Source organism: Oncorhynchus kisutch, linkage group LG4 (assembly GCF_002021735.2).
Source record: "Oncorhynchus kisutch isolate 150728-3 linkage group LG4, Okis_V2, whole genome shotgun sequence".
In the NCBI taxonomy this organism is placed as follows: domain Eukaryota; kingdom Metazoa; phylum Chordata; class Actinopteri; order Salmoniformes; family Salmonidae; genus Oncorhynchus; species Oncorhynchus kisutch.
Window position 1 is genome coordinate 13,961,295 of NC_034177.2, and position 22,445 is coordinate 13,983,739.

The 22,445-nt window shown below is 42.9% G+C and overlaps 1 protein-coding gene across 5 annotated transcripts in view; it reads left to right on the forward strand.

Annotated features, from left to right (window-relative positions):
* rabgap1l (RAB GTPase activating protein 1-like) overlaps positions 1–22,445 on the forward strand; it is a 151,938-nt gene that overhangs the window by 118,862 nt on the left and 10,631 nt on the right. For 4 of the 5 annotated variants that reach the window (XM_031822471.1, XM_031822472.1, XM_031822473.1 and 1 more), the window contains one exon: positions 17,401–17,493. In XM_031822471.1, the coding sequence (XP_031678331.1) occupies positions 17,401–17,493 (93 nt within the window). Of the gene's footprint in view, positions 1–1,849; positions 3,237–17,400; positions 17,494–22,445 lie in introns of those variants that run through there. The other variant, XM_020480236.2, reaches the window with a different exon arrangement.

Below are 22,445 nucleotides of genomic sequence, written 5' to 3' on the forward strand. Positions count from 1 at the left end.
TGAGTCATTTTTCGCGGAGAAATGTATTTGCTGTTTACACCGAAGTGTACACATCGTCAGATAGAGGAATAACTGAGAGAGGCAGGCTTTAGGACCATGAGAGAGAGGAGAGAGAATGCTAGAGCGGGTAGGTGGGCCTTGCATTGACTTCAGTGGACAAGGTGAGCTGAACAGGTGCATTCATGGTCTGCCTGCCACACAGTGAATCAGCAGCAATATGACAAGGAAATGGAGGAAAACTTCTAATCTGTCTTTTTCTACTAGCAGCTGTGCATTCTGGATCTACTCCAGTGTTTAGAGAGAGACACAGTATCTGGTAGAGAGAGAGAGACTCCGTGAGCATAACCTTGCTATTGAGAAAGGCCGCTGTAGGCAGATCTGGCTCTCAAGATAAGACAGGCTATGTGCACACTGCCCACAAAATGAGGTGGAAACTGAGCTGCACTTCCTAACCTCCTGTCCAAGGTATGACCATATTAGAGACACATATTTCCCTCAGATTACACAGACCCACAAAGAATTTGAAAACAAACCTAATTTTGATAAACTCCCGTATCTACTGGGTGAAATACCACAGTGTGCCATCAAAGCAGTAAGATTTGTGACCTGTTGCCACAAGAAAAGGGCAACCAGTGAAGAACAAACACCATTGTAAATACAACCCATATTTTTGTATTAATTTTTCCCTTTTGTAATTTAACTATTTGCACATCATGACATTTGACATGTCTTTATTCTTTTGGAACTTCTGTGAGTCTGTTTACTGTTCCATTTTTATTGTTCACTTTTGTTTATTATCTAGTTGACATGTTTCCCATGCCAATAAAGCCCTTAAATTGAAATTGAGAGAGAGAATCACCTTTGGCTGGAGACAAACGCTGCAGTGGGACTGAAGAGACAGATGAAACCAGTCTGTACTCTGAGCCTGCATGGCTGTTTGTTTAGCTTTAACCACTCGGAGGAAATCAAATCGACTGGCGGCTAAAATAAGGTCTTGACGGTGATTGTGGTGGCCATCGAGTCTCTTGGGAGCTTAACGTGTAATAGCAACCTTCTGAATATCTGACTGACTGGCCTAGGAACTGCTGTGTAACACGAGGGACTTTCATACTCTGGGGCATCCAAGCAACTGCCTTGACTCTGACCTAGTGTAGGGAGAGATTGTTAAACTGTTATCATCCACTCCCTCCCTTCCCCCTCCTCACTCAAGGGAGGACCATACAAGAAGCAGCGTCAGCACATCGACCCCCATTGACCTCCCAGAAGACACAAACACACCAGAATGGCACAACCGTGTGTGTGTTACAGGACCCCACCACTCATATGAATTGCCTGATTGGGCAACAGCAGCAGCTCTCTCATCTTGGGATTTCAATTCTCTCTTCAATGTCCTCTGAAGTGACATTGTGCCTGAGGTGTTTTGACAGAGAAGAGCCTAGTCTCCAGAATTAGCCACTCTATTTTTGCATCTTGTCCTTTTTAAACCCTTTTTTCACATCTTTTTGTGGAAGATGTGTGTGCATGTGTGTTCCCTTCTCTCAGGAGACAAATCTCACGGAGTCCGAGAGATACTCTCATCACAGAACTTGGTGTCGTTAGAAGGAATGAAGCACAGTGTCTACTGGCAACTACAACCATCATACCCTGTCAATGGAACTATACTTCCCCATGGACAAGTGCAGAATTGAATCAGTTGATGATATACCTCAAATGTTCATGAGTGCCAAGGAAGGAAATATAAGCCAGCCTGCTCAATTTATATTGTCCTTACATTTTTTTTTTTTTTTTGATGTCTGAAGCGGATCAACTTGACTACTAAGCAGCTTAGTCGAGTACAAGAATTCACTGGCACCTGCTAGTTGGGGAGCGATGCTAAGCTTTCAGCGACTAACAACCCCCCCGGATTATGGGGAAATGATTTACATTTCACAGCACTTAAACACCCCAGTAACAATGTTGAGGAGACTTTGAGACATTTCCAGGATAAAAATTAGATTTATCGACGCCTTGGAACATATAGGATTTAAATCCATTTAAAAATCAAATTGGGATGTCTACCGAAGGGGCATGATTTGATTGATTAATATGATTTCTTCTGCCTGCCTTTGACAGCCCTCTGGGAGACGTTTCATGCTCAGCAGTTTCACCATTTAGAAGAAGTGGAGACAGAGAGAGCAAGAGAGAGGGAGTGGTTGCTGTTTCTTAGACGCTACTCCCTTGAGAGAATGAAGAAGGAAGGGAAGAAGGAATAAAGGATGAGAATGTTGTGTACAGTGCCTTTCCCCACCAGGGACATCTCCTAAGAGAACTGGGCAGAGTCTCAGCAGGAACTACTGAAGCTAATGCTAAAGCTTACCACGGTGGGGTCCTGATAAGTCAGGCTGCAGGCAGCGCTACAGACAGCTGTGTGGTTTAGTTTTTTTGTGTCACCTTGAATTCAAACATCAGACGTGCTGTGTCTGCAGTCGTTTTTTATTTTTGTTCACATTGTTTCGTTAAACTTTTTGGGGGGAGGACACGCAGTGTGTGACGTATACAGACTGCGGGGGCAGTTAACACATCGAGTCATTGTGGTTTGTCTGACAGCTCCAACACTTCCTCACACATACTGAAATACACAGTTGAAGTGTGTGCATGTGTGTTGGTGTGTGTAGCCATCTCCGAGTGTGTCTAAACCAAACTTCATCTTACTAAGACCGAAGGGAGTGGAAAATAATACCGGAGGTGCAACCCAAGAGGAGCTGGAAATACGCCACGGATTGGAGGACAAACAAATGGAGGAAATGAAGAAAGGAGGAGGAGGAATACCAGCCTGGCATTTCTGAGGAAGAGGGGGAACGAAAGACACACTATCCTCCTCACAATACACTTGAGAACACCAAGCATCAGCGGGAGAGAGAAATACAACAGGTGTGTTGTTCTGCAGGGCTCCTCCCTCCCTCTCTCCATCACACCCTCCCTTAGGGGCGTGGCTTGTACCTTGAGTGACTGTGAAAGAGGCCAGTCACTCCTCAGGCTCTCTGATAGACCTGTTGACTCCTCTCTTCCTCTCCACTCCTCTCTTCCACCCCTTTACTCTTTTCCACTTCATCCACCTGTGGAATTGACTGCCCTGTGCCAAGATGATGGAAGAGATCTCTATCACGGTGGCGTACGATGCCCACGTCATCAATCAGATCTGTGAGGAGGATATCCTGGCTAGCCTGGTGGCCCTCTCCAAGCCTCCCAAACCTGTGGTAGGTCTGTCCCTCCTCAGTCCTGGCTACTTTGGCAACTCAACTCTGTTCATGCACTATTTTACTGCCTGAGAACGGCTAAAGGAAACAGTGCTTTCTTTCAGTAGCGAGAACTATCCTTCCTGCTGTCTTGTAGATTGTAGCGTGTGCGTTGGCACACTGAAATACATTAGTATTCACGTTGTAGTTATAGTTCAGTGGTTGTCAGTGTGTTCTCATGGAAATCTTTTCCCCCTCTCCAGTCAGCTTACCCTCAGGATACTAATGAAATTACAACTGTCAGTTTGTTTATATTAAAGATGGATTACACTTCACCCAGCATGCATGCTTGTGTGTATGTTTGAGGTTGGTCATCGAAGTCAAAACACGACCCAATTTATCCTGAAATGGCTGTTTTGAATCCTTAGGTGAGTGCAGTCATTTCAATATTCCAATTCTTTCAGCCAGGTAAGGCAGGCACCATTATGCCACAGAGCTAGCCACTATTCCCCCTGTGCACAGTCTGTCAGGTCTAGTCGAGAACACTGTGCTTGTCTCAGATTCACAACATGCATTTCCTATCAGCTGGGCTCAGTTCTATGGCTACTTCTCACATTAGGTCATCATCACACATTGAAATTCAAATCAAGAACCATTTTCAACACAATTGAGTTGCAATGGATTTATTGAATTGCAATTGACCCCAACATTGACATACATGTTTTTTGTTATGTCTATATGAGCGATAATGTGTTCATTCTTACACGTGGGCACTGTGCATACATACGCACGTGCCTTAACTGTGTATTGTGTGAGGGTCTAGTATTGAACAGGAATGTATAACATTGTACTGTAATCTCTAACTGTTGTGTGCCTTTGGGTTATAGCCGGCTGTTGTACTAGAAAGGAGTGACTGTACATAGGTTATCACTGGAGAGCTGAGCCTCATGAACACTGGCATATTCTAACAGTGGCTCAAGGTTAGCTTATACTTAGGCTATGTCCCAAATAGAACCCTATTCCTTATATAATGCAATACTTTTGTCCATTAGTACATTACTTAGGTCATAGGGTGCCATTTAGAACTCAGACAGTCTGTTTTGGTTCTCATTGCTCTACATAGCCCCCAGCTGTCACTGCCTCCAATATACACTGTACAGCTGAAGTCGGAAGTTTACATACACCTTAGCCAAATACATTTAAACTTAGTTTTTCACAATTCCTGACATTTAATCCTAGTAACGATTCCCTGTCTTAGGTCAGTTAGGATCACTACTTGTGAAATGTCAGAATAATAGTTGAGTGATTCATTTCAGCTTTTATTTCTTTCATCACATTCCCAGTGGGTCAGAAGTTTACATACACTATATTAGTATTTGGTAGCATTGCCTTTAAATTGTTTAACTTTGGTCAAACGTTTCGGGTAGCCTTCCACAAGCTTCCCACAATAAGTTGGGTGTATGTTGGCCCATTCCTCCTGACAGAGCTGGTGTAACGGAGTCAGGTTTGTAGGCCTCCTTGCTCGTACACGCTTATCAGTTCTGCCCACAATTTTCTATAGGATTGAGGTCAGGGCTTTGTGATGGCCACTCCAATACCTTGACTTTGTTGTCATTAGGCCATTTTGCCACAACCTTGGAAGTATGCTTGGGGTCATTGTCCATTTGGAAGACCCATTTGCGATCAAGCTTTAACTGATGTCTTGAGATGTTGCTTCAATATATCTACATCATTTCCCTACCTCATGATGCCATCTATTTTGTGAAGCGCACCAGTCCCTCCTGCAGCAAAGCACCCTCACAACATGATGCTGCCACCCCCGTGCTTCACGATTGGGATGGTATTCTTTGGCTTGCAAGCCTTCCCCTTTTTCCTCCAAACATAACAATGGTCATTATGGACAAACAGTTCTATTTTTGTTTCATCAGACCAGAGGACATTTTTCCAAAAAGTACAATCTTTGACGCCACGTGCAGTTGCAAACCGTAGTCTGTCTTTTTTATGGTGGTTTTGGAGCAGTGGCTTCTTCCTTGCTGAGCGGCCTTTCATCTTCACAAGATCCTTTGCTGTTGTTCTGGGATTGATTTCCACTTTTTGCACCAAAGTACGTTCATCTCTAGGAGACAGATCACGTCTCCTTCCTGAGCGGTATGACAGCTGCGTGGTCCCATGGTGTTTATACTTGCGTAATATTGTTTGTACAGATGAACGTGGTTCCTAATGATGAACCAGACTTGTGGAGGTCTATACATTTTTTGGCTGATTTCTATTCATTTTCCTGTGATGTCAAGAAAAGAGGCACTGAGTTTGAAGGTAGGCCATGAAATTCATCTACAGGTACACCTCCAATTGACTCAAATGATGTCAATTACCCTATCAGAAGCTTCTAAAGCCATGACATACTTTTCTGGAATTTTCCAAGCTGTTTCAAGGCGCAGTCGACTTAGTGTATTTAAACTTCTGACCCACTGGAATTGTGATACAGTGAATTATAAGTGAAATAATCTGTCTGTAAACAATTGTTGGAAAAATGCCGTGTGTCATGCACAAAGTAGATGTCCTAACCGACTTGCCAAAACTATAGACTGTTAATAAGAAATTTGTGGAGTGGTTGAAAAACTTGTTTTAATTACTCCAACCTAACTGTATGTAAACTTCTGACTTCAACTGAATATACAAAAGTATATGGACACACTTTCAAATTAGTGGATTTGGCTATTTCAACCACACCCCGTTGCTGACAGATGTATTAAATAGGGCACACAGCCGTGCAATCTCCATAGACAAACATTGGCAGTAGAATGGTCTTGAGAATGGTCTCATTGGATGCCACCTTTCCAAAAGGTCAGTTTGTCAAATGTTCTTCCCTGCTAGAGCTTCCCCAGTCAACTAAGTGCTGTTATTGTCAATTGGAAACGTCTAGGAGCAACAAAGGCTCAGCTGCGAAGTGGTAGGTCACACAAGCTCATAGAATGGGACCGCCGAGTGCGGAAGTGCATAGCACTTAAAAATCGTCTGTCCTCGGGTTGCAACACACTCACTACCGTGTTCCAAGCTGCCTCTGGAAGCGTTGTCAGCACAATAACTGCTTGTCGGGAGCTTCCTGAAATGGGTTTCCATGGCCGAGCAGCCACACACAAGCCTAAGATCACCATGTGCAATGCCAAGCATCGGCTGGAGTGCTGTAAAGCTCGCCGCCATTGGACTTTGGAGCAGTGGGAATATGTTCTCTGGAGTGATGAATCACGCTTCACCATCTGGCAGTCCGACAGACGAATCTGATTTGGCGGATGTCGGGAGAACACTACCTGCCCCAATGCATAGTGTCAACTGTAAAGTTTGGTGGCGGAGGAATAATGGTCTGGGGCTGTTTTCATGGTTCGGGCTAGGCCCCTTAGTTCCGGTGAAGGGAAATTGTTACGCTACATCATACAATGACATTGTAGACGATTCGGTGCTTCCAACTTTGTGCTTGTCTCACACACATTTTGGGGAAGGCCCTTTCCTGTTTCAGCATGACAATGCCCCCGAACACAAAGGAATGTCCATACAGAAATAGTTTGTTGAGATCGGTGGCCATGATTAATTAATGCCCATGATTTTGGAATGAGATGTTCGAGGAGCAGGTGTCCACATACTTTTAACTTTGGGAATATATCTTGTATGGCATATTTTAGATTTGGGATATATCAACGGCATATTTTAGCATAAGAACTTTAATTTCATATGTTTAAGCATTGGAAATACATTTTGTATGGCTCATGGATAAATGGCTAGATAGGAAGCTACTTCAGAGATGGCGAAATTAGTGTGGATAATGTTGAAATGATCATTGGTTTTAGTGAGTGACATTAGAGGGCTATCATTAGCTGTGTTTTATGGGCCTGTTAATAGTCATAAAGGGGAATGCTGATGGCCTATATACAACTTCAATGGAAAAAGTGAGGGTGAAATAGTGTCATCTTCTGCCACTTTCAAGGCTGTCTGTGGTCAGATATGACTGAATGTGCGAGGGGAAGAATGAGTGTGTTGGGGGAAGAAGAGGACGGGGGCGAGTGGGCTGGAGGGGGAAACCTTGTGCCTTCTTTTCCAGAAGGTTCCATATTATGTTGTCATCTGAAATCAAAACTGTAGGGGTGTATGGAAGCTTTGTGTGGTTTTGTTTTTTGGCTCTTGCTCTTTCTCTGCAGGTCAATTTTGCAAGTCACTTCACACCTTCGAGAGACGGTTGGGCTACTCATCAGCTCTCGCTCTCGCTCTCTCTCTCGCTCTCTCTCGCTCTCTCTCGCTATCTCTCTCGCTATCGCTCTCTCGCTCTCTCACACACACATGGACAAGCTTCTATGGCATATTCTTTTTCAGGTGAAAGCTCTTTCATCAGCAGTATTTCTTTCTCTCTATTTCTCGACTTCTCTCTTTCTACTTTTCATATTGTTTTCAGATAATGGCTCCTAGGGTGGTGACAATACTATGGCAAAAATGAAAACATCAGGCAGACCAAACTCTTTGGTTCTTTAAAATCCTGCAGTATTTAACATTGTGTTCTGTAGCTTGAAAATAAATATATGCGACTCTTGATGACAACATTATGATGTTTGTTTCCAATATTCAGGGTGTTTTCCTAAATAAGTCAAATCTGCTTCCTTTTTTTGGTTTACTTGCCATGATACTAACGGGTGTTTTTTTTATTTTTTATTTATTTCACCTTTATTTAACCAGGTAGGCTAGTTGAGAACAAGTTCTCATTTGCAACTGCGACCTGGCCAAGATAAAGCATAGCAGTGTGAGCATACAACAAAGAGTTACACATGGAGTAAACAATTAACAAGTCAATAACACAGTAGAAAACGAAGGGGGGGTCTATATACAATGTGTGCAAAAGGCATGAGGAGGTAGGCAAATAATTACAATTTTGCAGATTAACACTGGAGTGATAAAAGATCAGATGGTCATGTACAGGTAGAGATATTGGTGTGCAGGAGAGCAGAAAAATAAATAAATAAAAACAGTATGGGGATGAGGTAGGTGAAAAGGGTGGGCTATTTACCAATAGACTATGTACAGCTGCAGCGATCGGTTAGCTGCTCAGATAGCTGATGTTTGAAGTTGGTGAGGGAGATAAAAGTCTCCAACTTCAGCGATTTTTGCAATTCGTTCCAGTCACAGGCAGCAGAGTACTGGAACGAAAGGCGGCCAAATGAGGTGTTGGCTTTAGGGATGATCAGTGAGATACACCTGCTGGAGCGCGTGCTACGGATGGGTGTTGCCATCGTGACTAGTGAGCTGAGATAAGGCGGAGCTTTACCTAGCATAGACTTGTAGATGACCTGGAGCCAGTGGGTCTGGCGACGAATATGTAGCGAGGGCCAGCCGACTAGAGCATACAAGTCGCAGTGGTGGGTAGTATAAGGTGCTTTAGTGACAAAACGGATGGCACTGTGATAGACTGCATCCAGTTTGCTGAGTAGAGTGTTGGAAGCCATGGTGTTGCGATACTGGTATAATGCTGGCCCTATTGGCTCCCTTCTCTCTACCCTTCTCCCCTCTCCTCCCAGAGCCTGTGTTGGTATCTTTCCAGGGCGTCACACACTTAAACACACACTTGTGTTCAGTCGTCAGGAACAGAAGGGCCGAGGGGGATGAAGGGTCCTTTCGTAAAGTTCCTGTTGTTCACTGGGTACAACCAAGGCCAGTGGAGCATAAACAATGCTGATAGGCTATCTTATCAACCACACACATCTATTAGCCCTTTACAAGTTACAAAATACAGCATGGAACAGGTTTGACTGCTTCTTGAACTGTTTATGGATTCCTGTCTGTAATAATATATTACATCAGGACTGGTGAGTTCATGGTGTCCATATATGTTCTAAGACACTGGGCCTAGCATGCTATCAGGCTGAGAACAAACGACATGGGCAGATGGCTTGCTAACAATGGAGTATCTGTATTGTGGGTAATTGATAACCTAGGGGGGTATATTTGCCACCCCGGTCCCACAGGGTAAGGGTCAGGTGTACATTATTCATGGCTAAGTAGGCTAGTGAAGAAAGAAGGTAATGTCCAGGCAACAGGCTGTTTAGTATCCTCATTATAAACCCAGTGCAATATGTCTTCTTTATAAACCCAGTGCAATATGGCCTCGTTATAAACCCAGTACAATATGTCTTCTTTATAAACCCAGTGCAATATGTCTTCTTTATAAACCCAGTACAATATGTCTTCTTTATAAACCCAGTACAATATGTCTTCTTTATAAACCCAGTACAATATGTCCTCGTTATAAACCCAGTGCAATATGTCCTCGTTATAAACCCAGTACAATATGTCCTCGTTATAAACCCAGTACAATATGTCTTCTTTATAAACCCAGTACAATATGTCTTCTTTATAAACCCAGTACAATATGTCTTCTTTATAAACCCAGTACAATATGTCTTCTTTATAAACCCAGTGCAATATGTCTTCTTTATAAACCCAGTACAATATGTCTTCTTTATAAACCCAGTGCAATGTCTTCTTTATAAACCCAGTACAATATGTCTTCTTTATAAACCCAGTGCAATATGTCTTCTTTATAAACCCAGTACAATATGTCTTCTTTATAAACCCAGTACAATATGTCCTCTTTATAAACCCAGTACAATATGTCCTCTTTATAAACCCAGTACAATATGTCCTCTTTATAAACCCAGTGCCATATGTCTTCTTTATAAACCCAGTACAATATGTCTTCTTTATGAACCCAGTACAATATGTCCTCTTTATAAACCTACAGTAAGTATGCATATTTTTACTCCATTCCATGCAGGAAATATACAACATTGTATATTGACACAAGGCAATTACAGAGCAACTTGTCACAAACCAGTGTTTTCATCTCAACCACCACCTATTGTGTGACTGTACCCTTGAGAGCTTCTTGACGACTCCAGTCACTGTATAACTATGGCACACAGGCAAACCCACCCATACTCTCTCTTTCTGTCTCTCTCATCTCTCTCTCTATCTCCTCTTTCTCAGGCTCTCATCTCGCTTAATCTCCTGTCCATTTCTCTAAATTATATTTTAATTTAAGGGGCTTTATCGGCATGAGAAACATATGTTTACATTGCCAAAGCAAGTAAAATAGATAATAAACAAAAGTGAAAAACATTTTTTACAGTAAACATTACACTCAAAAAAATTCCCAAAGACATTTCAAATGTCTTATGTGTAAATAGTTAAAGTACAAAAGGGAAAATAAATAAACATAAATATGGGTTGTATTTACAAAGGTGTTTGTTCTTCACTGGTTGCACTTTTCTTGTGGCAACAGGTCACAAATCTTTCTGCTGTGATGGAACACTGTGTTATTTCACCCAATAGATAGGGGAGTTTATCAAAATTGAGTTTGTTTTCGAATTCTTTGTGGGTCTGTGTAATCTGAGGGAAATATGTGTCTCTAATATGGTCATACATTGGGCAGGAGATTAGGAAGTGCAGCTCAGTTTCCACCTCCACCTTGTGGGCATGTGCACATAGCCTGTCTTTTCTATGCTCACAGAGTCTGTAGTTTGGGCCAGTCACAGTGGTCAGGTATTCTGCCACTGTCTACTCTCTGTTTACTGCCAAATAGCATTCTAGTTTGCTCTGTTTTTTTATTAATTACTTGACACATTGTAAAAAATATATATTTTTGTTTTCTCATTATTTGGATTGGTGAATTATGTTGCTGTCCTGGGGCTCTGTAGGGTCTGTTTGTGTTTGTGAACAGAGCCCAAGTACCAGCTTGCTTAAGGGACTCTTCTCCAGGTTCATCTCTCTGTAGGTGAGGGCTTTGTTATGGAAGGTTTGGGAATCGCTTCCTTTTAGGTAGTTGTAGAATTTAACGGCTCTCTTCTGGATTCTGATCATTATCGTGTACCGACCTAATTCTGCTCTGCAGAATTGCATTATTTGGTATTTTACATTGTATACTGAGGATATTTTAGCAGAATTCTACATGCAGAGTCTCAATTTGGTGTTTGTTCCATTTTGTGAATTCTTGGTTGGTGAGCGGACCCCAGACCTCGCAACCATAAAGGGCAATGGGTTCTATAACTGATTCAAGTATTTTTTGCCAGATCCTAATTGGTATGTTCGTTTTGATGGCATAAAGGCCCTTCTTGCCTTGTCTCAGATTGTTAATGGCTTTGTTGAAGTTACCCGTGTCGTGTCTTTGGCTATGCCGGATTAAGTAATATGACATGCTATTCTATAAAATCCTTTCTCTGTAATTAATATTACCTGATTGAGCTTATCATGTAAATGTAATTAACTAGAAAGTCAGGGCACCACAAAATAATATTTATAGAGCATTTATCTTCCGAATAAACTCTTAAAGACCTTAAAGATTAATATTAATATTTTACATCAATAGCAGTCAATATTAATTGTCACCTTATTTCAGTCTCATCTGAAAGTTGTAAATTCTTGGTTATCTTCACTAACCCTGGCTAACAAGTTGAATCAGCAATACAAAATTGGGTTTAAATATTTATTTACTAAATACCTAATTAATCAAACAGAATTACATATACACAGAATGAATCATACCTTGTTTACAAATTACGTCACAAAGGAAAACGTCCCTAGCGGACGGAACAGATATGACAGCCGGTTACACAAAGAAAAGGGGAGTTGGGTTTGAGTGAAAGAGCTGGAAGATTGAAGAACAAATCGAGAAGCGATGTCTCTATCGTAAATACAGGATCTTATGCATTTTAAATTACACCCATTTGGAAAAGGAAAATCCAATGAATATTTACTCTGAGCTGCACTTCAATAGGTTGGTTGTAGATGCTGGTCTTATTGGCCAACAGATCTTCCTGTCCTCGCAAGAAAGTATCTGGTGGTAAATTGGCTTTCAAGGCTTTATATAGGAAGGGAGAGGAGGGTGTGTTTCATAGTTTATAACCAATGTCTCTTCACGTGGGCGGGCCACTGAGTCAGGCCTAATTCACTCATGAAAACCCAATTCTCACATCTTAGAAGCTAAAATCACATTTCATCCCCTCACAAATAATTTCATATTCAAACACTTAAATTGCACAACAATTCCATGTGAATCTGATAACTATAATGTGTAGACTTTCCGCTGTACCGTTTATGCCATCCATCATTGATGAGAATGTCTCAGATGACAACTGAACTGACATCATATTCATTAAGTACCAACACATATGTTGAACTGGTTGGATTACCAAAATATGGTTCATCACCTTCTGATGTTTCCATAATCTCTATGTTAACCAAGGGATTTTCAATAGTCACATCAGTAGGGTAGAGAGAGGAAAAAAGGGGGGAGAGGTATTTATGACTGTCATAAACCTACCCCCAGGCCAGCATCATGATACCTATGGTGCTGATGTTTAGGCCGAGGTATGTATAGTTTTTTTGTGTGCTCTAGGGCAATGGTGTCTAGATGGAATTTGTATTTGTTGGTCCTGGCAACTGGACATTTTTTGGCACACCATTATTTTTGTCTTACTGAGATTTACTGTCAGGGCCCAGGTCTGACAGAATCTGTGCAGACTATCTAGGTGCTGCTGTAGGCCCTCCTTTGTTGGGGACAGAAGCTCCAGATCTTCAGCAAATGGAGAATTGACAAAAGATTCTAGTAGGGTGAGGCCGGATGCTGCAGACTGTTCTAGTGCCCTCGCCAATTCATTGATATATATGTTGAAGAGGGTGGGGCTTAAGCTGCATCCCTGTCTCACCCCCACAGCCCTGTAGAAATAATGTTTAACCGCATACTTGTTTGTGAATATGGATTTTATAATGTCGTATGTTTTTCCCCCAACACCACTTTCCATCAATTTGTATAGCAGAACCTCATGCCAAATTGAGTCAAAAGCTTTTTTGAAATCAACAAAGCATGAGAAGACTTGGCCTTTGTTTTGGTTTGTTTATTTGTCTATTAAGGTGTGCAGGGTGAATACGTGGTCTGTTGTACGATAATTTGGTAAAAAGCCCATTTGACATCTGCTTACTACATTGTTTTCACTGAAATGTATGAAATGTATGAGTCTGTTAATGATAATGCAGAGGATTTTCCCAAGTTTGCTGTTGACGCATATCCAACGGTAGTTATTGGGGTCAAATTTGTGTCCACTTTTGTGGATTGGGGTGATCAGTCCTTGGTTCCAAATATTGGGGAATATGCCAGTGCTGAGGATGATGTTAAAGAGTTTAAGTACATCCAATTGGAATTTGTGGTCTGTATATTTGATAATTTCATTAGGGATACCATCAACACCACATGCCTTTTTGGGTTGGAGGGTTTGTATTTTGTCCTGTAGTTCATTCAAGGTAATTGGAGAATCCAGTGGGTTCTGGTCTTTAATAGTTGATTCTAAGATTTGTATTTGATCCTGTATATGTTTTTGCTGTTCTTTGTTATAGGGCCAAAAAGTATGGATAAACCACTTCTTCAATCATCTCCATTTTGGATAGATAACTCTTTGTGCTGTTTGTGTAGTGTTTTCCAATGTTCCCAGAAGTGGTTAGAGTCTATGCTTTCTTCTGTTACATTGAGCTGATTTCTGACATGCTGTTCCTTCTTTTTCCGTAGTGTATTTCTGTGTTGTTTGAGTGATTCACCATAGTGAAGGCCTAGGCTCAGGTTTTCAGGGTCTCTGTTTTTGCTTGGATGGGTTTCTGAATTTCTTTCTTAGGTTTTTGCATTCTTCATCAAACCATTTGTCATTGTTAATTTTCTTAGGTTGTCTGCTTGAAATTCTTAGCTTTGATAGGGAAGCTGAGAGGTCAAATATACTGTACAAGTTTATACCTTCACTATATTACAGTGAAATGCTTTTTCCAGAAAGTTGTCTAAAAGGGATTGAATTTGTTTTGGTTGGTTTCCACACTACTTTTCTTCCAGCTATAGCATTTCTTAATATTACTCATCTCCTTTGGCTTTGATGCCTCATGATTTGAGTATTGCTCTGTTCAAGTAGACTGTGATTTTGCTGTGATCTGATAGGGGTGTCAGTGGGCTTACTTAATCAAATCAAATCAAATGTATTTATATAGCCCTTCGTACATCAGCTGATATCTCAAAGTGCTGTACAGAAACCCAGCCTAAAACCCCAAACAGCAAGCAATGCAGGTGTAGAAGCAATGTGGCTAGGAAAAACTCCCTAGAAAGGCCAAAACCTAGGAAGAAACCTAGAGAGGAACCAGGCTATGTGGGGTGGCCAGTCCTCTTCTGGCTGTGCCGGGTGGAAATTATAACAGAACATGGCCAAGATGTTCAAATGTTCATAAATGACCAGCATGGTCGTATAATAATAAGGCAGAACAGTTGAAACTGGAGCAGCAGCACAGTCAGATGGACTGGGGACAGCAAGGAGTCATCATGTCAGGTAGTCCTGGGGCATGGTCCTAGGGCTCAGGTCCTCCGAGAGAGAGAGAAAAAAAGAGAGAATTAGAGAGAGCATATGTGGTGTGGCCAGTCCTCTTCTGGCTGTGCCGGGTGGAGATTAAAACAGAACATGGCCAAGATGTTCAAATGTTCATAAATGATCAGCATGTTCGAATAATAAGAAGGCAGAACAGTTGAAACTGGAGCAGCAGCACGGCCAGGTGGACTGGGGACAGCAAGGAGTCATCATGTCAGGTAATCCTGGGGCATGGTCCTAGGGCTCAGGTCCTCCGAGAGAGAGAAGGAGAGAATTAGAGAACGCACACTTAGATTCACATAGGACACCGAATAGGACAGGAGAAGTACTCCAGATATAACAAACTGACCCTAGCCCCCCGACACATAAACTACTGCAGCATAAATACTGGAGGCTGAGACAGGAGGGGTCAGGAGACACTGTGGACCCATCCGACGACATCCCCGGACAGGGCCAAACAGGAAGGATATAACCCCACCCACGTTGCCAAAGCACAGCCCCCACACCACTTAATGCTCTAAGAGCCTCTGGGTTGAGGTCAGTGATAAAGCAGTCTACAGTACTACTGCCAAGAGATGCCCGCTATAGGTGTACCTACCGTAGAAGTCCCCTCGAAGCCTACCATTGACTATGTACATACCCAGCGTGTGACAGAGCTGCAGGATTTGTGACCTGTTTTTGTTGGTTATGTTGTCGTAGTTTGTATTATTATTATAATTTTTTTTAAACCTTTATTTAACTAGGCAAGTCAGTTAAGAACAAATTCTTAGTTACAATGACAGCCTACCCCGGCCAAATTCGGACAACGCTGGGCCAATTGTGCACTGCCCTATGGGACTCCCAATCACGGCTGGTTGTGATAGTCTGGTTGTGCATATGGGGGCGGGAATGCTGTCACCTCCAGGTAGGTGTTTGTACCCCTGTGTGCTGAGTGTGTCAGGTTCTTGTTCAGTTCTGGCATTTAGATCACCACAGACTAGTTCATGTCCCTGGGCCTGGAAATGATTGATTTCCCCTTCCAGAATGGAAAAGCTATCTTCATTAAATTATAGGGATCCTAGTGGGGGGATATAGGTAGCACACAGGAGGACATTTTTCTCTGTTGTGATAATTTCCTTTCGAATTTCTAGCCAAATGTAAAATGTTCCTGTTTTGATTAATTTAATAGTGAGTTAGGTCTGCTCTATACCAAATTAGCATACCCCCTGAGTCCCTTCCCTGTGTCACACCTGGTAGTTTGGTGGATGGGACTACCAGCTCTCCCTCTCTCTCCTGCACTTACCCTTTATCTTTTACTCATCCCCCTCTGTCTTCCCTCTTTCTCAGCCAGTGAATTCCTATCTTCCTCTCTTCTGTCTCTGCTCTTGCTCTTCCTTCCCCTTCTGTCTTCTTCAAACAATGAGCTCCCATTTACCCCCCTCTCCCTCCCTCTCTCATTCAATTTAAGGGCTTTATTGGCATGGGAAACATATGTTAACATTGCCAAAGCAAGTGAAGTAGATAAAATACAAAAGTGAAATAAACAATCAAATTGAACAGTAAACATTACACACACAGAAGTTCCAAAAGAATAAAGACATTACAAATGTCATACTATGTGTATATATACAGTGTTGTAACGATGTGCAAATGGTTCAAGTACAAGAGAGAAAATAAATTAACATAAATATGGGTTGTATATACAATGGTGTTTGTTCTTCACTGGCTGCCCTGTTCTTGTGGCAACAGGTCACAAATATCCTTGCTGTGATGGCACACTGTGGTATTTCACCCTCTCGTCTGTGAGCTTTTATCTCTGGTGGAATCAGCCAGTGAGCTGATACCCCCCCCCCCCCCCCCCCCCCTTCTCTCGTAGGGGCCTCTGGTGGCTGGATCCATTAACAAAGCCCCGCCCCTCTGTGGCTTGTTTTGCCCCAGACAAACCTGTAAACCACATCCTAGCAGCAGGTGCCATGGCAACGCCAAGGGCTGAGCCACCCTAGGATACCATTTCCTTAGGCACAGATCTGGCTGGCATAGAGAGCCTTGACTAAATGTGTTGTCATGTTTTGAAGTGTTAAAAAACACTGGTGTTATCTTGGTAGTTCTGACTTTCGGCTTTTTGAAGAGGTTTCTTCATGAAACTTGTACTGCCTGTTGTTCAGCTCCTGCTGTGTTTATTGTGCTGGGAAAATGAGGGTAGAGTGGTTAGCTGGAATGTAAATCAACAGGTGAACATGATGTAAACTACTCTGCACAGAGTAGTCGGGTGTTGAGGTGTGTCTTTGGGGGATGTGTGATGTCACTGCTCTCAGGAGAGACAGACGGCAGCCATTTTGTGCCAAGGCTAAAGGCATGTAACAGTTAATACATTTCTCTAGTAAAAGCAAGAGTGAATAGTTAAGTGTACATTGATGCAGTTCTAAGAGCAGTGTTTATACTGTTCTGTTTCTGTTCCATCAGTCGGGTGATGAAAGTGATAAGATATGTTGTGGAAACCCTAGTTTTGCCTTCAGTTAGAAGGTTGCTACATTGCCAGCTCACTGGGATCTCAGTAAACTGAGCTTTGCATTACATCCATTTGGAGAAACAGAACTGGCTGAATGTTTTAGTCCTGTTTGTCTCCCCATTGCCATCTAGTGGTTTAGAAGCTCTTTCACACTAGAAGGCAAGCTGCTGTAATTTATGGTAAGATAGATCCCACATGGCTGTGGTTGCACCTTTTTAAGACAATTCCATCCAACAACACTCACTCAGCTGTCCTTCTGTCACCCCTCCAGGTTCCCACCAAGAAGCTGAAGAAGTTTGAGAAGGAGTACCAGACCCTGAGAGAGAGCCAGCTGCAGCAGGAGGACCCCATCGACCGCTACCAGGTAAGAAACAGACTAGTCACAATCGTGTCTTACCCACTGCTCTTGAATCAGATTACTCTACCCCCAATATGGCAGATGACATAATATCTGACCCTTTATCAGTGGTTAGGGGCCTCACTTCTACTTAATCCCCATTGAGCCACTAAATTCCCATAGCTAGAGTTACTTAGGCGGGCCTCCTCACTGCAGTTGTATACCTCAAGAATTGGATCTCTGAAAATGGGTTGTGTGTAAATAGAGATGATACTTGGGGCGGCAGATAGCCTAGTGGTTAGAGCATTGGACTAGTAACCGAAAGGTTGCTAGATCGAATCCCCAAGCTCACAAGGTAAAAAAAAAGATGTTGTTCTGCCCCTGAACAAGGCAGTTAACCCACTGTTCCTAGGCCGTCATTGAAAATAAGAATTTGTTCTTGACCATGCCAGGCCCCTCCCTCCAGTCTTGTAGACTATGCCAGGCACACACACTCAGTGAAGAGAAAGGGGTAGAGCATTTTTGTAATGAGTGAAAGATATGGAAGAGGAAAGAGCTCTCCCCTCCTGACTATTGGAATTATTCATAGGGATGATTGGGAATAACGTAATCCAATACAACCTCATCCTGTTAGTCTCAGATATCCCTGACCTTGGAGCTACAGTACGTATTCCTTCAGCTTTTCTCTGACTTTTCTAAATGGGAGGTAAAAAATGTTCTGAGCAGGGTTCTCTTCAGACAGACAACTCTCCCACCAAGTTTGAGTAGGCAGGGCTTAAAATGCTCAGGAAAAATATTCCCCTCTGAAACAGAGACGTACCCAATGCACACACAGATAGCCAGGCTAGTCAGGGAAGAATGACTGACCCCCCCTGGAATGAGATGAAGACATCCTCATGAAGAATTATGCCACATAAATCATATACATTTTCATTATGTTATAACCTTTCTACACTAAAAGGAGGGACATATTAGATGACTGCAACCTGAAAAACGTTACTATCTTCAAGTGACTAGTAGTTAGTTACCGAGCGTTGTTCAGCCCATAGTAACTTAGACATCTGGCTAGTAGATTTACCTTGCTCGCTAGCCATTAGTAATGGGCTCGCTAATCAAATGTATGTTTTGGTTATGAGTTAGCTAGTGAGCTAGCTCTAATTTACTAATGTAAAGAAAACAGAGCATGTATAAAAATCACTTGATTTTATAGGATGATATAGCTTAATGGTGCATGAAGCAGACACGGTATGCCTTTAAGTTGAGTGGAGATGTACATGTTTTTGTCCTTCTGTTCCTTGGTACAGTGGAACAATTCTTGTTGGGCCGCTGCAGCATGATTCCGGATAGCGGACATCCTGTAAACAGTGAACGGGCATGTAGATGTCTATGGGACCGTTTCAGACTGGATCTGACATTTTGAAATATCTTTCTTATTAAAAACTGAATTTGCATATTATAACAACCCCACAACCTCCATCCTCATAATCTGCATAACTCCCTGATTTGGCTCTAACCTTCACAAACCAGGTGTGCAAACAGTGGTGCCAGTGAGTGGCTCGATTGTGGTTAGTCGGCTGTGCAGCCTCAACCCAGTATGCGCGCACAACGCCTTCGGGTATGAAATTGAAAATGTAAATTTGAGTTGGGAATATGTATTATAGAGACTTTTTGCACATTGGCAAGGTGTCACTGAGATGTTGATCCTTGGCCTACATATGCCAATATAGAACCTAGGCTGATGTCGCGGCAACGTTTTGCCAATGAGCAAGACATATTCCTGATGTATTCGTTGTCCATCGAGCCATCGAGATGTGCTTCATCAGGGAAAGATGTCCTAGAAAATACTGCATTGTATGCTGGTTTTCAAGCATTCCCTCTAATCAAAGATCAATTTACTTTAGACCTGTGGATCCAGGTGTTTGGGCAGTCAGTACCATAAATAAATAAAGTGCCAGGGAAAAGCCAGTCTCACTCTTTCTTACCCTGTCTCAAATCAAATCAATCAAATACAACACCTTACAGTGATGCTTACTTCTGAGCCCCTAACCAACACTGCAGTTTCAAAAATACAGATAAGAATAAGAGATGAAAGTAACAAGTAAATGCGCAGCAGTAAAAAAAATATATATATATATATACAGGGGGGTGCCGGTACAGAGTCAATGTGCGGGGGGGGTACCGGTTAGTTGAGGTACTATGTACATGTGGGTAGAGTTAATTAAAGTGACTATGCATAGATGATTACAGAGACTGGCAGTGGTGTTGGGGGGGCGGGGTCAATCCTTTGGGTCTTTGTAGGAGCATTAATTTGAGTGGTGACCGGCTGACTTGGGTCTCTCTGAGCTTTCATTGTCTGTCATCCACATCACTGTGGCTGTAGATGAGCTGTCACAGCACCGTCTTCACCGCTGCCTTGTTCATCTTCAATGCCTCCTACAGCAGAAGAAATGGAGAAGAGAAGATTGAGGGAGACATTAGAATGTACATGTGCTGGGGGCCATGATGCCCATGCTAAAAGGGAAGTAGGTGGGCATCGCCATGGCACCTCAGCTGCTGTGTATGTGGGCAACTTTTGGGAAGGTGTGGTATGGTTACTATTGGCTTAGCTAGGCTGCAGGCCTATGAAGGCAGTGCACACTAGTGCGTCAACTGACTCCGACAGTTGAACTTTAGGTGAGGAAGAATGTTTTAGTCCTACCGGAGTTACTCCTTTAATCTATACTGAACAAATATGTAAACGTAACATGCAAAATGTTTGTCCCATGTTTCATGAGGTGAATAAAAGATCCCAGAAATGTTTCATATGCACAAAAAGCTTATTTCTCTCAAATGTGGTACATCCCTGTTAATGAGCATTTCTCGTTAGCCAAGATAATTCATCCACCTGACAGGTGACATTTTTTTAATTTATTTTTTATTTCACCTTTATTTAACCAGGTAGGCTAGTTGAGAACAAGTTCTCATTTGCAACTGCGACCTGGCCAAGATAAAGCATAGCAGTGTGAGCAGACAACAAAGAGTTACACATGGAGTAAACAATTAACAAGTCAATAACACAGTAGAAACCAAAGGGGGAGTCTATATACAATGTGTGCAAAAGGCATGAGGAGGTAGGCAAATAATTACAATTTTGCAGATTAACACTGGACTGATGAATGATCAGATGGTCATGTACAGGTAGAGATATTGGTGTGCAAAAGAGCAGAAAAGTAAATAAATAAAAACAGTATGGGGATGAGGTAGGTGAGAAAGGGTGGGCTATTTACCAATAGACTATGTACAGCTGCAGCGATCGGTTAGCCGCTCAGATAGCTGATGTTTGAAGTTGGTGAGGGAGATAAAAGTCTCCAACTTCAGCGATTTTTGCAATTCGTTCCAGTCACAGGCAGCAGAGTACTGGAACAAAAGGCGGCCAAATGAGGTGTTGGCTTTAGGGATGATCAGTGAGATACACCTGCTGGAGCGCGTGCTACGGATGGGTGTTGCCATCGTGACCAGTGAGCTGAGATAAGGCGGAGCTTTACCTAGCATGGACTTGTAGATGACCTGGAGCCAGTGGGTCTGGCGACGAATATGTAGCGAGGGCCAGCCGACTAGAGCATACAAGTCGCAGTGGTGGGTGGTATAAGGTGCTTTAGTGACGAAACGGATGGCACTGTGATAGACTGCATCCAGTTTGCTGAGTAGAGTGTTGGAAGCCATTTTGTAGATGACATCGCCGAAGTCGAGGATCGGTAGGATAGTCAGTTTTACTAGGGTAAGCTTGGCGGCGTGAGTGAAGGAGGCTTTGTTGCGGAATAGAAAGCCGACTCTTGATTTGATTTTCGATTGGAGATGTTTGATATGAGTCTGGAAGGAGAGTTTGCAGTCTAGCCAGACACCTAGGTACTTATAGACGTCCACATATTCTAGGTCGGAACCATCCAGGGTGGTGATGCTAGTCGGGCATGCGGGTGCAGGCAGCGACCGGTTGAAAAGCATGCATTTGGTTTTACTAGCGTTTAAGAGCAGTTGGAGGCCACGGAAGGAGTGTTGTATGGCATTGAAGCTTGTTTGGAGGTTAGATAGCACAGTGTCCAAAGACTGGCCGAAGGTATATAGAATTGTGTCGTCTGCGTAGAGGTGGATCAGGGAATCGCCCGCAGCAAGAGCAACATCATTGATATACACAGAGAAAAGAGTCGGCCCGAGAATTGAACCCTGTGGCACCCCCATAGAGACTGCCAGAGGACCAGACAGCATGCCCTCCGATTTGACGCACTGAACTCTGTCTGCAAAGTAATTGGTGAACCAGGCAAGGCAGTCATCCGAAAAACCGAGGCTCCTGAGTCTGCCGATAAGAATATGGTGATTGACAGAGTCGAAAGCCTTGGCAAGGTCGATGAAGACGGCTGCACAGTACTGTCTTTTATCGATGGCGGTTATGATATCGTTGAGTACCTTGAGTGTGGCTGAGGTGCACCCGTGACCGGCTCGGAAACCAGATTGCACAGCGGAGAAGGTGCGGTGGGATTCGAGATGGTCAGTGACCTGTTTGTTGACTTGGCTTTCGAAGACCTTAGATAGGCAGGGCAGGATGGATATAGGTCTGTAACAGTTTGGGTCCAGGGTGTCTCCCCCTTTGAAGAGAGGGATGACTGCGGCAGCTTTCCAATCCTTGGGGATCTCAGACGATATGAAAGAGAGGTTGAACAGGCTGGTAATAGGGGTTGCGACAATGGTGGCAGATAGTTTCAGAAATAGAGGGTCCAGATTGTCAAGCCCAGCTGATTTGTACGGGTCCAGGTTTTGCAGCTCTTTCAGAACATCTGCTATCTGGATTTGGTTAGGCGAGGAGCTGCGGGGGGGGCGGAGCTGTTGGCCGAGGTTGAAGTAGCCAGGCGGAAGGCATGGCCAGCCGTTGAGAAATGCTTATTGAAGTTTTCGATAATCATGGATTTATCAGTGGTGACCGTGTTACCTAGCCTCAGTGCAGTGGG